The sequence below is a fragment of the Leiobunum rupestre genome, chromosome 3, assembly GCF_980474605.1.
Source record: "Leiobunum rupestre chromosome 3, qqLeiRupe1.1.hap1, whole genome shotgun sequence".
Lineage (NCBI taxonomy): Eukaryota > Metazoa > Arthropoda > Arachnida > Opiliones > Sclerosomatidae > Leiobunum > Leiobunum rupestre.
The window spans coordinates 71576699-71591143 of record NC_143386.1 but is presented as its reverse complement, the minus strand read 5'-3'; the positions used below and the strand labels follow the sequence as shown (position 1 = coordinate 71591143).

General features: G+C 35.2%; 1 protein-coding gene across 2 annotated transcripts in view; it reads right to left on the bottom strand.

Moving 5' to 3' along the window:
- The window catches only part of LOC149954535 (ABC transporter G family member 23-like), a 31532-nt gene extending 23904 nt beyond the window's left edge, over positions 1-7628 (bottom strand). For both annotated transcript variants that reach the window (XM_090170365.1, XM_090170366.1), the window contains exons 1-3: positions 7367-7628; positions 3837-3996; positions 2688-2842 (exon numbers count right to left, since the gene is read on the bottom strand). In XM_090170365.1, the coding sequence (XP_090026491.1) occupies positions 2688-2842; positions 3837-3996; positions 7367-7530 (479 nt within the window). In that variant the 5' untranslated portion in view covers positions 7531-7628. The remainder of the gene's footprint in view (positions 1-2687; positions 2843-3836; positions 3997-7366) is intronic.
- Between the last annotated feature and the right edge of the window lie 6817 nt (positions 7629-14445).

Here is a 14445-nt window from a genome sequence, read left to right as displayed (position 1 = left end):
TTAATTTTCAAAGAAGGTTTTCATTTTTTTCCAACTTCCGCTTTTATTTTTAATTTTCAAAGAAGGTTTCATTTTTTTCCAACTTCCGCCTTTATTTTTAATTTTCAAAGAAGGTTTCATTTTTTTCCAACTTCCGCCTTTATTTTTAATTTTCAAAGAAGGTTTTCATTTTTTTCCAACTTCCGCCTTTATTTTTAATTTTCAAAGAAGGTTTTAATTTTTTTCCAACTTCCGCCTTTATTTTTAATTTTCAAAGAAGGTTTTCATTTTTTTCCAACTTCCACTTTTATTTTTAATTTTCAAAGAAGGTTTTCATTTTTTTCCAACTTCCGCCTTTATTTTTAATTTTCAAAGAAGGTTTTCATTTTTTTCCAACTTCCGCTTTTATTTTTAATTTTCAAAGAAGGTTTTCATTTTTTTCCAACTTCCGCCTTTATTTTTAATTTTCAAAGAAGGTTTTCATTTTTTTCCAACTTCCGCCTTTATTTTTAATTTTCAAAGAAGGTTTTCATTTTTTTCCAACTTCCGCCTTTATTTTTAATTTTCAAAGAAGGTTTTCATTTTTTTCCAACTTCCGCCTTTATTTTTAATTTTCAAAGAAGGTTTTCATTTTTTTCCAACTTCCGCCTTTATTTTTAATTTTCAAAGAAGGTTTTCATTTTTTTCCAACTTCCGCCTTTATTTTTAATTTTCAAAGAAGGTTTTCATTTTTTTCCAACTTCCGCTTTTATTTTTAATTTTCAAAGAAGGTTTTCATTTTTTTCCAACTTCCGCCTTTATTTTTAATTTTCAAAGAAGGTTTTCATTTTTTTCCAACTTCCGCCTTTATTTTTAATTTTCAAAGAAGGTTTTCATTTTTTTCCAACTTCCGCCTTTATTTTTAATTTTCAAAGAAGGTTTTCATTTTTTTCCAACTTCCGCCTTTATTTTTAATTTTCAAAGAAGGTTTTCATTTTTTTCCAACTTCCGCCTTTATTTTTAATTTTCAAAGAAGGTTTTCATTTTTTTCCAACTTCCGCCTTTATTTTTAATTTTCAAAGAAGGTTTTAATTTTTTTTCAACTTCCGCCTTTATTTTTAATTTTCAAAGAAGGTTTTCATTTTTTTCCAACTTCCGCCTTTATTTTTAATTTTCAAAGAAGGTTTTCATTTTTTTCCAACTTCCGCCTTTATTTTTAATTTTCAAAGAAGGTTTTCATTTTTTTCCAACTTCCGCCTTTATTTTTAATTTTCAAAGAAGGTTTTCATTTTTTTCCAACTTCCACTTTTTTTTTTAATTTTCAAAGAAGGTTTTCATTTTTTTCCAACTTCCGCCTTTATTTTTAATTTTCAAAGAAGGTTTTCATTTTTTTCCAACTTCCGCCTTTATTTTTAATTTTCAAAGAAGGTTTTCATTTTTTTCCAACTTCCACTTTTTTTTTTAATTTTCAAAGAAGGTTTTCATTTTTTTTTACACTTCAACTGTCACCGCGGAAAACGGAATTTTTCGGATCACGTGCTGGTTTCTAACCAGAAGCTAATTCTAGCTTATTAGTGCCTAAATTCTTTCTTGAAAATAGAACGTATATCACTTTGAACAGTCACACAAATTGAAAATAAATTATTATCGATTCTTTTATAGCCCGGAATAAAAACAAAATCGTGTCCGCGGAGTGCTAAAAGCGAAAATTCAATGGATATTGGTTGTAAACAGGTTCGTAATCAATATTTCATATATTGCCAATTTTTCTTTTCAGGGGTGCGCTGACGGGGGAGGAGAGAAATCGTAGTTTTTACCCCAAATAATTAAAAACTGCTCAAGCTAAAATTATTTCAAAGGTATCATTTTGAAGATAGATACTTAAGGAATAATGTTAAATACTCCCGAGTAATAATTGGGGGGTTAAACGTTAAATTTTACCCCCTTTCTCCAAACATTTCGCACATCTTCGAATTGAATTAACACAGACCCCAAATGTAAACCCTGAATATATATTGTTTTTCTTCGATAATTTATCTTAAAAATGAGGAATCTGAAATCTTTCTGCGACAATTTCATTCAAAGATATGCCATTGGGGGCGCAAATCAAACTTTACGTCCCCCACTAGCAACTCTGAATAATTAACATTATTCCATAGGTATTTGAATTTAAAGTGATACCTTTGAAATAATTTTAGCATAGATACGACGATTTTTTAAGTATAAGGGATAAAACTTGAAATATCGGTCACGAACCGGTTAACAACCATTATGCGTGGAGGCCTTGCTTTTAACACTCCGCCGCGCGCCGGCATGAAAATACAAATGGCACCTGTCTAAAATATATGTAAAAGTATTTTCTTGAATAGAGGTCGGGGATGGTTAACTTTTAATCAATAGATAAAGCTCAAAATTATTCGTAAAACGTTTTGATCAAGTAATTTGTATTTCTGTATTATCCGATTAATTTTTTGATAAATTTGGAAAATTAATCGGAAAAACGACGTTTTTTTCGATAAACAGCTCAAATTTTGCGAATAATACATGTTTTTTGATCATTTTCCGAAATATTAACCGGTAAATTTCTTTGTTTACATTTTGTTCCTGAAAAAAAATCTATTTAAACATGGATAATGATTAACCGTTACCGACCTCTATTCTTGAATACAACTTAAGTTGGAGAAGAGGCTTAAGTTTCTAAACCAAAAGTAGAATTGGTCCAGATTTACCTTATAGAGGAGACTTTCTTGTGTTTCGGTGGCAGCTGAAGGAGTTCAGTGAGACTTGTCATCTTCGATTTAATCTCGGAATTGGTCATACCGTGTAATTTTCCATACAAGTATATCGTTTCTTGAATTGTGAATTGAGAGTACTGAGCAAGAGCCTGGGTGGTGATAATTTCATTTATTTATATTGATTGATTAATAAGTGTAAAAATTCTTTCATAATAAAGCAATTCCGTAACCACACTTTCCTAACTTTTTTCTAATGGGCTTCGATGTCGAAATATTGGAAATGCTGTAGCTCTCCGTCGCCCAAATACCTTTCAAACAAGCGAGCACTTAATAAATAAACTAACGGCCAACAAAATAAACTTGGTCATGGTTTCTAGAGATTTTTCCCACCTGCCTAATGGCTTGCCTAAGCATTTCCTCCCATAGAAACGCCGAATTAAATAATCCGCTCCAGATAGTTAGGGTGTTGCACAAGGGGAAGAATATTCGTGAACAAGCCCCCTACTGGCCTACTCTTTAAAAAAAAGATTCTTGAAATTTTCAAATCACTTTGAAAGTCCTAATATTCGTCAACATTAAAAATAAAAAATCGGAATAAAAACTCCTTGAAACTCAAAATAAGGTAAGTTTTTTTTACAGAACAACCTTCAGTTTCCAAATCTCGTGCAACAAATTCGCAAATATCCAGTCGCTCACGTGTACTAGGTGGAAATTGACGAATACCCAGGGTTAGCAAATCACGCAGATTTTAAAAGCCGGTAATATATATTCCATTTTCTCGTGCGCGTATTTTGACCACCACATATCTGAACTTGTTGATTTCTTGAGAAGTGACAGCTTGGACAGCTTGACCAACGGCTCAGACTGTTTTTGATTTGTAAAATATCCAGAATTGTCCAAGTGGTCACTCAAGCTGTCAGAGATGTCAATCAATTTGTCATAGATGTCAGTTAAGCTGTCACTCGTCAAAACATCGAGGACAGGATTAGACGGCTAGAAATTCACCCTGTTCCTGGTCTTTAAGAGAAGGGAAGACATTCCAAGGCCATAACTGTTCGCTTATTATTGTATCCTTAACAAACGTCATTCACCATTTTCCAATCGTGTTACTTTACTCTCACATTAAACCCTGGAGCTATATACCTGAGGCATGAATCCTATCAAAGCGGCCCGTTCTTGCGTCCGGAAATCATCAATGGACTTCCCGAAGAGTTCAACTTCGCCGATGTCGGGAGTTAGAAGCCCGTTTATGATCTTCAACAGCGTCGTCTTTCCACAACCACTCGGACCCAGAAGAGCGTAGCTGTGACACAAAATAATAGAAGCTATGTTCATTTCGGACTTCACGTACGACTTTTATCAAAACCTGGCTATTAACAAAATTATTTAAATTTAAGATATATTGAAAATATGAATCCTTTTTAATACACCGTATCGTGGTTCACATAAGCGACTTAAACATAAGGGGTTTTGGATCATCTTTCAAGTTTAAGTTTATTTAGCTTATCTTTGTTTTAAAATTCGTATTCTTTCAGGTTTGTTTGTTTGTTTTTTATGCATTTATATAATTTTGTTTTATTATTTTACTTTTAAGCAATCTGCTTGAGAGATAAAGTAAGAACATAAAACCAAAACATATTTTTTGTGAAATATCTACATAATCTACATTATAAAACTCTTAAGCCCCTTTCGTCGCATTTTTTTCTGACTTTCATTCGCGACTCTAACGTGGCAGGTACACGGACGTACACACCGATGGTATGCCTAGCGCTTCGCCTTAATACTAGGTCATTTAGTATATTTCAGAAATCGGGTCTAACGTGACATCGCCGAAGGTAATTTCTCTGTGTATAACCCGTGGTCGTTGCGCTTCGCCTTAATACTAGGTCATTCAGTATATTTTTGTCATTGAGTTCCTTTTTGGAATTTCGGATCGGATTTCGCACTGGCTCGAATTTAGCACTGTAAATCGGGACTCAAGGACGAGCGTATTTTTATTTGTTCGTCATGAGAGTAGATCAGCCATTGGATACAGGGGGTTTAAAGGAGTACAGAGGGGTTGGGGACGCCTGCGAGTTTTTGAGTAATTTTTGCGGGGAAAAGGGTACCACGGAAATTCTCGCATGGGAAAACGGGAGGGGAGTACCACGGTAATTATCGCATGGGACAAAGGGGGAGGGGGTCCCGCGGTTATTATCACATGGGAAAGGGTGGAGGGGGTACCACGGTAATTATAACATGGGGAAAAGGGTGGAGGGGATACCACGGTAGTTATAACATGGGAAAAGGGGGAGGGAGTACCACGGTAATTATCACATGGGAAAAGGGGGTAGGGGTACCAAGGTAGTTATCACATGGGAAAAGGGGGGAGGGGTACCACGGTAATTATCACATGGGAAAAAGGGGAGAAAGGGCCTTACTGGGGTGGTTCTACTATGGGGAAAAGAGTACCATGACAATTATCCCCTGGGGAAAAGGGGGAAGAAGCCTTACTGGGGGGGGAGGTTCGACTATGGGGTAAAGGGTACCACGGAAATTATCGCGTGGAAAAAAGGGTGGGGGTCATTACTGCGGTGGTTCGACTATGGGGTAAAGGGTGCCACGGTAATTATCGCATGAGAAAAAGGGGGAGGCGGCCTTACTGCGGTGGTTCGAATATGGGGAAAAGGGTGCCTCGAAACACACCACTAGCTGAGGGCCCGCCTGTAACAGTGCCCTACACTAACTATTAACTCAACAAGTTTTTTATGGAAGGGGAAACCGAAGAGCTTGGAGGAAAACCCCTTTAACCAGTGGGGAGAGAACTTGCAAACTCAACGCAGAAGGAGTGGTTACGAGTTTTCACATAGTTCTACAAGCTGGGATCGAACCTGGTTCATCTTGCTGCGAGGCGAAAGTACAGTAAGCGAATTTGAGTCACAGAAACGAACCCTACATGTACTGACAATTTTTGTCGCTGGTAATAAATTTCATCACTAATTTTATTATATTAAAAACTAACAAAATTTTTAGCTCAAGAATTAATCAGAAACGTCAGCTAATGTTAAAATGCCCCAGGGGCTCCAAAGTTCGGTGGCAAAATGTGTGTAAAGTCAGTAAAGTGCGAAATTTACGATTGGCTCTGCCAAGGCCGAGTGAGGGGTTGGGGGGAAGGAAAAGCATGCTCAAATTTATTTTTTTTTTGCCACAGAACTTTGGAGCCCCTTTAATGTAGCTTTTGCCCCAATTCCACAAGAATCAATAGGTTACGAGAACGGATTTACAATATATCGTAAATTTACGATATTGCAAATCGAAAGCGCGTTGCATTATCGTAAATGACGAGTCGAGTATTTTCGAATTTGTTTTTGCATACCCTCTGCCCACTTATTAATCAATGGGAAAGTGCCATTTTTAACACAAAAAATACCCATCTGTTGTGAAAGTAATCATTTCCAAGTATTTTCTGATTTTATGTTCAAGTTTTTACTCGCGTAGTTTGTTGGAAATAAGTATGTTAAAATAATACCGGTAAAGGAGAGGTCACCAAATTTTAGTGCGAGGGAGCTACAAGCCCTTGCTTATAGTTTGGAAGCTAGGCCTAATGGTCCAGATCGGGTCTTTGCTCATCCAAAAGTTTGATTAATACTTGCGGTCTGATAATTCCAAAGGGTTTGGTATGTAGCGATTAATCCTTCCTCTTACAATTACTGATTCAACGTTTATTCCTCGATTACTATCACCAGCTCTTCCCATCGGGATAAAATTGACAAACACGAGCATTGTTGTTGTTTTGAATACATCCGCGGTATAAGACTCCAGGGTTCGTACAAAATTTCCGTAATTAAATTCCCTGACATTTCCAGGTTTTCCCTGACTAAATTGCCAAATTTCCCTGACCATTTTTGTAGAATAAATTTATGTTTTGAGGTAAAATCTTGAAAAATGTTAATTATGTATTTTTAATACATTTTTAAAAAATTTATTTGCCGGATTTGTTTTTGGGGTCATTTTAAAATTCCCTTACTATTTCGGACCATTTTAAATTTCCCTGACTATTCCCTGACCATTGGGAATCATTTTCAAATTCCCTGACTTTTCCCTGACCTTTTGGAAATATTTTCAAATTCCCTGACTTTTCCAGGTTTCCCAGGTATTCCAGGTCGTGTACGAACCCTGATTTAGACACCTCATAAGTCTACGAGTCAATTGACTTTGCAGATCGTTTTAGCGAAACAAAGCGTAAGTTCGTTAGCCACGCCCACTTTATCGTAAAGTTACAATAATTGTAAATTTACGATAGTGAGAAATCGTCTATGCAACGGGCCCTGAAACTGTTACTAAAATTGGTAGTATCTAAACTTATACCAGTGTTGTACTATAAAGCGATTTATCGTCTATAGCCAGAATAGTCCGAAAATTACTTAAAAATGTAACATCAAGAGCTAACAGCTCCTAAATAGGTAATCAAGATCTACGTTGATAAATAGCTTTTTCAGTTAACGAAGAGCCACGTGGAGGCGAATTTATATATATTGATTTAATAAATGCATAATCTTCTGGATTTTCGTCTGCTAAATCACGATAAATCACAAAGCGTCTGCGCCTCAGCATTTTAGATATAAGTTAATATATTTCAAAAATGTTATACTAAAAAATTGTATTTTCTTAGTATTAATTGTAAAGCTACTCACGTAGACCCATTATCAATTAAGAGTTTGGTGCTATTCAGCGCTTTATCGCCAGCTTTTTTGCAGTATGAATAGGAAACGTCTCTGAAAAACACGGCTAAATGACCAGTTTTGCCACATACAGCTTTACTTGAATTCAAGAAAGGCACTAATTCATGTGTATCCATATCATTTGCGTTACTTAACAGCAATTACGTTGCTTTGTTACGAATGGAAAACTCCGATCACCGACTAAAAGACTGGCAATTGTTTACTCTGACGCGGTTATCATCGAGCCCCTCGTATCTTATCAACGAAAAACGCCTTGGATATTTTTTCCAATAGACTGTTTGTATCGGTGGACCCTAGTACTTTGATTTATAGATATTTACAATGTAAAAATTTCCAAATAGCACAGAGAATTATTAATCAAGAATGTATCTATAAATTAACAAGACGTACGACGGTCGGAATACACACAATCCTTCTAATGTGTTAAGTTTGTTTGAGCTATTCACAGCAACCTGCAACGCCGGTATCGCAACCAAAATATATCCACGGTCACACATATAAACATATTTACACTTATTTGTTACTTCTAGTCATACTAGGAAAGCATCGAAAATTTCTTCGATCAGTGTCACTTTTATTTTTTACTTCTGATCACACTTATTTGTTACTACTAGTCAGCCGATTACTTATTGATCATTTTCCCCAACCTTTTATTTTTCTAAATTACTCATTATTTAACTTCATCCGCACAAGAGGAATACTGGGCCTTGATTTAGGCCAAGAGAATCCACCCATGGCACTGTAGGTATTAGTGCACCATAGGCATTCTATAAAACCATAAAACTCTATAAAGCTTTTAGACATTTTTAGGAAATTTTTTATAAGAAAGCACTTGCATTTGATATTCTAAAGTTCCCATAAAACTTATCGTTTGTCCCTTATATATATGCCTACCAGGTTTAATTACGACGCCATCGTTGAACGGTTGCACTACAACCGTAATTTCATAAATAGGCATACTAAAATAATTTTAGCACTAAGATACTTGTGAGTTGTGACGTACCATAATCGCATACGTGCACCCAAACAAGTTGAAGCAGCGAATAAAACGAGGTTTTTGTGTAGTTATAAATTGTAATTATAAATAACAATAACATTTCCTGAAGTTTAATAAAAAAACACAAGGTATCGTACATTTTAAATTGGCCTGGCTCGCGCCCTTGCCTCCTCTAGAAGAAGGAATAGAAACGGCCGTCAACGCCTCACCGTTAAGCGCTGCAGCTGCCGCGGCCTTGAAATTTATCTCCGAATACGAGCAAAGAGTATGGAGGTAATAGAGTTAAAACGACCGGGAGAGGTCCGCAACGGAACGTTCGCCACCGAGGGGGATGACAATGGGGAAAAAGCACAGTAAACCGAGCTCCAATATAGCTACCGCAGCGCCATTTCGGTATTCTTTGTAATCAAAAAAGACGCAAAATTCAAAATAGAATTGCAGCAATTTTAGCGCGTGGTCTTGACGTACCTTTTTAATTTTGAAAATGGATTTAGATCATAAATATGCCAAAGTTAAATCTATTAAAAGTTCCAAAACGAAAAGCAGGAAAAGTAAAAGTAAGTAATAAATATTTGTAAATAATTGATGAAAAATGTAATTTCAACTCTTATTATTGTTCTTTTTAGAATTGCTCTCTGGTGTTTTTAACAGAGAAATCTTTGATAACAAAAGCAAAATTATTTTGAGCGAAGCATCAAAGTTAAAAAAGGTTTTTTCAGTGGGAAAATCAGTCCATGTGATTGATTGTTTCGAAGAAATTCGTTTTAAGAAAATTAATTATTTAACGCCACAGGCAGAAGAATACTTGGGAATATTTAGTGATGACTTTGGGTATTTTGATGTTCAAAATTTTGTTCTTAAAAAAGAACAATTAATGAACGATATTGATTTTTTTAACGAAGTGTCTCATTCATTTGTTCACATTACAAAAATTAAGGAACTAAGCTCTAGGGATTTAAAAATTGTTATATATACATTTTTAGTGAGATTGTTCAATGAACTTCATAGTTCCTTTTTAAATTCACTCTCTGATGAAAATCAAGAGACTCCCCATAATTCAAATGCTAAAGTCGAAGAATGTGAGGATAGTCAGTTCCATCAGGTTTGTGGCAATATAGTTAACAAAATAATTTCAATGTATAATTGTGATGAGTTCCAAAAAAATGCACTATCTCCAAAGCCTATAGTTCCTACATTACAGTATTCATGGACTGTAAAACAAGATCGGGGTGGCCTGCTGTACATTAATGAAAAAACATTTGAATTTTTTAAAACTGCCGCTAAAATTATTGACTCCTTTCTCAAAGTAAACAGCTACAGAATTTTACATGATAATGAAAATAGGAAATCTATGATCTTTGCGACCCTGGATAATTCAAAAGAGTTGAATAAAGTTTGGTGTGAGCTTTGGGGGAATAATTCAGAAATTGCAAAGAGAGCTCAGAAATTATCATACAGAACCTTACTCAACACTTATTTGAAGGCCACAGTTTCAAAATACAAAAATGAAGTGCAAATAGCGAAGAAAATAGTTTTAAATACTAACTCTTTGAGGAGTCAATTGAAAATTCAAAAAGTAGCCTGTGATGAAAAACAATTTATTGACATGAATTTGAAATAAATTTATAATCTTAAACGTTTTCTGGCTTCGTTTCTTCGCAAAAATCTCTTTCTTTTCAGTTGACAGTTTCCATTTTTTGGGCGTAGAGCGAGGGAACCAATTAACTTCAATCGTTTTTCACTTTGCCCATATTGTGCAATTGTTGGGTTTGAACCATGCCCAATTGCGGAGCGTTGCTTCCCAAAGTACCTCTCTAATGAGTCTTGATTAAAATGCGACGTTAATATGTATTTTGCACCCTTTCGAATGAGAAACTGAATAGCTTCAGTGAGTGACTTTACTGTGAAAAATAATTTGTTAATTGAAATATTTATTAACTACTAAACTAATTGCTAGAGAATTCCAATACCTGTCATTCTTAAACCAAAAAGAGTTTCTTTACTCAGTAGCATTCTGGATTTGTCTCCATCCAATCCATCTGGTATTTCGTGGTACTCAATCTCCGATACTTCTTTTTCCCAATCGGATAAGTAATTCAGAAATGTTTCATTTAACCACTAAAATAGTTTTGATTTTCATTAATGTAAATGTTTGGAGCTGCTCCAAATGAAAGACGTACCTTGAACCTCCAATCATCCAAGCTCCGAAATGGATTAAGAGCTGGTTTCCGGGAATGTTGTCCCTCATCAAGATTAGATACATTGAAGATATCAAAAAATTTATCAAAGAGCCTTAAAAATTTAACAGTTTCTGAGGCTTGATCTCCGAGAAGTTGTTCCATAGCATTAGCAAAAGTTGAAGATAGTATCTGCGTTGCTAGTTTAACTCTCATGGCACCAAACGCTGTAATTTTCACATGTTCAATATTTACACGAGGTGCTTTTCTGATGAGTGAACGTCTGTCAATAGTAAAAGTGTCGTATACATGCTTCCACAGCATTAACTTGTTATTTTTTTTAAGTAGTCTAAGGTACCGCTTCTTTTTGTTTTTTAATTGTTTTAGTTTGCCACTGTTCGATAAAATATTTCGAGTTGTTTTTATGAGGTGGCAAACATCAGAAACAAAAAAAATAGGCTCTGAATTGTTGAAGTAATTGACACACTTGTAACCAACTTTTTCTCCATATTTCACCCTGTCACTTTCTGTAAACAGTTTAATCATTTTTTGATTGATGCCCGCCTTATCGCAGACCACGGTGAGAATTTTGAAACCGGCAGAAGTGAGATTTTCAATAGCTTCACTCACTATCGAGTGAAGATCATCTGCAGATAGTTTAGCCACAGGAAAATATGCGAAAGGAAATTTAAAATTTGTTGTTAGCCCTCTAACCATTAATTGTAAAACACTGTTAGCTAAGACTGGTTTTTCGTAAAAAGAACCATTAAATTTTCTTTCTGCATCGTGAATAGTATTTCTAAAATCATTCAAATTTGTAAACCCTATAAGTTGTCCAGTTCCACTATTAAACACAAGGTCTTCTTTAGTATGTATTTCATCTAAAATTAATGAAAAGTACTGTTGGTGTTCCTCTAAATCTTCGATATTAATTTTGTCTCTCATTTCACTTAACATCTCTTCATGAAAACCACTTTTTCCAATTAATTGTTTTGAGTAGTTGTGAAGCGTCATTTGTGAAGGCAGAACTAAAGTTTGTTTTAATGCTTCGTATGAAGTTGGTGATTTAGCTCGCATATACAAGCACCATTGTATGATGGCAGGGTGCCATTTTTTCGGTCTTGAAATATTTGTCTGTAGTATTCTTATTTGTTCACGAAGCAAAACCTTCTGAAAAGCATTATTACAATCTAATGGATTTTTTGCTAGGAGCTCCTCCAAATCGTTTCCCTCTTCTTCACTGAGTAATACTCCATCTTTGTTTATAAGTTTTCTGACTTTTTCTTCTAGAGTTCTAACCCTTCGTTTTAATGCTAAATTCTTCAACCTTAAAGCAGCTATGCGTTTCTTCATTGGCCCTTTATTTGTCTGACACTTGAGCTTTTCATTTAATTTTTCATTTTTAATCCGCTTTTTCAATGATTTCTTCACCCGCCTGCACTCTTGACACAGTTTCGACTGTTGACTATTAAAAAAAGGTTGACATTTCTTGGACTTTAAAGCGTGGCTTAATTCACAATAAGAAGCTGCATTATGCGTTTTTGTTTTAAAGTGGTTTAACAAATCACCCGTTACTCCTTCACAAATGGACCACTTTTCTAAATCTTTCATAATATTCAATAATTCACTGATTTCCAATACACGTTTTCCGTAACTTAAATTTTCAGACTGAAAAACCGCATGTTCATTACTTAGTAATTGGTTGTAAACACTCAAATTTAATTCTAGCAAGTTAGATAGCTTAATTCCAATTCTAATCATTTCATTATTTGATTTGACAAATGTCAACCCACTTATTGCAGAGTTCGAATTGTCAACAATTAAATTCCAGGAATGGGATGTTAAATTATCCGATTGATATAAGAAATATCTTTGGGCAAAATTTTCAATTTCAGAAAAAGGTTGTTTCTCTGCTGTAGTAACACAGTTATTTACATCAGTAGGAAAATTGTCACCATTAGTTTCTAGACATTTCTCAAGATTTTTATCTCCAGCTGCACTACCATGCATAACTGCAAGCATCTGTAAATGATCCATAAATTTAATATACCATTTAAAGGATATTTAGAAACAGTGGTGTAGATAAGAACTCCGCAGACCTCGTATAGCGGGAGGGACCCAATGGTTTAGGGGTCCCCTAATTTCAGATCAAATTATATGCTAGATACTAGATAAAATCCTGAATATTGTTTGTGCTCGGAGGGGGGCTTGTGCTCGGAGGTCTGAGCTACACTACTGTTTACAAATTGTTCCTATGAAAACTATCAAATTACATTGCTCGTAGTTTCAGCGTGATCAACATTCCTGCCTTCTTCAAAATCTTCAAAATTGGTTAGCTGCGTTGTAGCATTAAAACTTCCTCCAACTATAAACAAAAAAACTATAGCGAAAGTTCATAACATATATATTTTTAAATTGCTCTACAAACCTTGAGGTCTACAGGCATATGAATGGTCTACATGATTAGGCTTCAGTTTCGATAGTATCTTTTCTGCTTGCTTGTCAGGAACAGGATTAGGAAATTCTTCGGTAGGCCCTGTACTCTCTACAAAATGTTTTGAACAAACATAGTGGTAGCGAGTTAAACTTTGTGGGGTAATATCATTTCTACCAATCGCTTCAAGCCAGGTGATACATTTGGCTAAATTTCTGGTTGGCTTAGGCACAGGTATAAAATAAATACCGGAATCTCGATTTCTTTTAGATGTCGAGTAGTTCTTGCACGATTTATAAAGGCAATATGCCATAATGATATTTTCATTAGAGTCCAAGGCTTAAAATCTCTTTATAGTAATTGATAATACTTTTTACAACTTTGACAAAAACAGCTACGAAGTTAAGCAAACCAAAATGCTAATAATAAATTATAATGGTAAATTAGGCACTAAAGTTAGCGTATTAGTATTACATACAATTATAGTCAAGCGATTTCCAAATTGCAGTCAATGGCGCGATTTGAAAATGTAATAATTCTTTTAGATGAATTGCGTTTCTTCCCGAAATGGCGCTGCGGCTGCGGTAGCTATTTTGAAGCTCGGTTTACTGTGCTTTTTCCCCATTGTCATCCCCCTCGGTGGCGAACGTTCCGTTGCGGACCTCTCCCGGTCGTTTTATCTCTATTACCTCCATACTCTTTGATACGAGTCTCGATTTTCCAGAAGTGAGTCAGTGACTCGGCCTGCAGCTGCAAGAGCTTTAGCATATAGGTGACGGTCGAAGTTCCGCTGTTAAAGCTCTGGCAAATTTATCTCCGCAGGTATCATAGACATAGGAACTATACTTATACCTAGACGGAGTATTGCAGAATCTCAAGGCACTAGCGTTTTGTGCCCGGTTTTCCGTCCCGCGCGCGTCTCATGTGTGATATGGACAAAATTCCGTGGCGCCACCAAATCGTTTGGTGGAGAACGGAGAAACTATAAAAAGCGGAAAATTCGAACGCAGGACGCAAAAACGTATTTTCTTAGAGACTTGTAAAAATTGTTTAATTTACGAAAATAAAGTTAGTTTTTGGTAAAATACAACGCGAAATAAAATATTTTACGTAAATTTAAACTTCAAACAATTGAAAATGGTACAAACTTGTGTAGTTCCCAATTGTAAAAGTCGGTCACCAAAGGAAAAAATACCATTTCACAAGTATTTCTTGTTTTTATCATAACAATTTCATATCTTTGTTTAAAACCTTGTATTGTCCATTTTTTATAATAAAGATTACCTCAATCTAACTTAAACTTGTGCTCAAAATGGCTTAAGGCAATAAATCGTTTGAACTTAATACCCGGAAAGTATCACTTTGTTTGTGGAAAACACTTTAAAGAATCGGATTATCGTGTTGGCAAAAACGCGAAAGATCT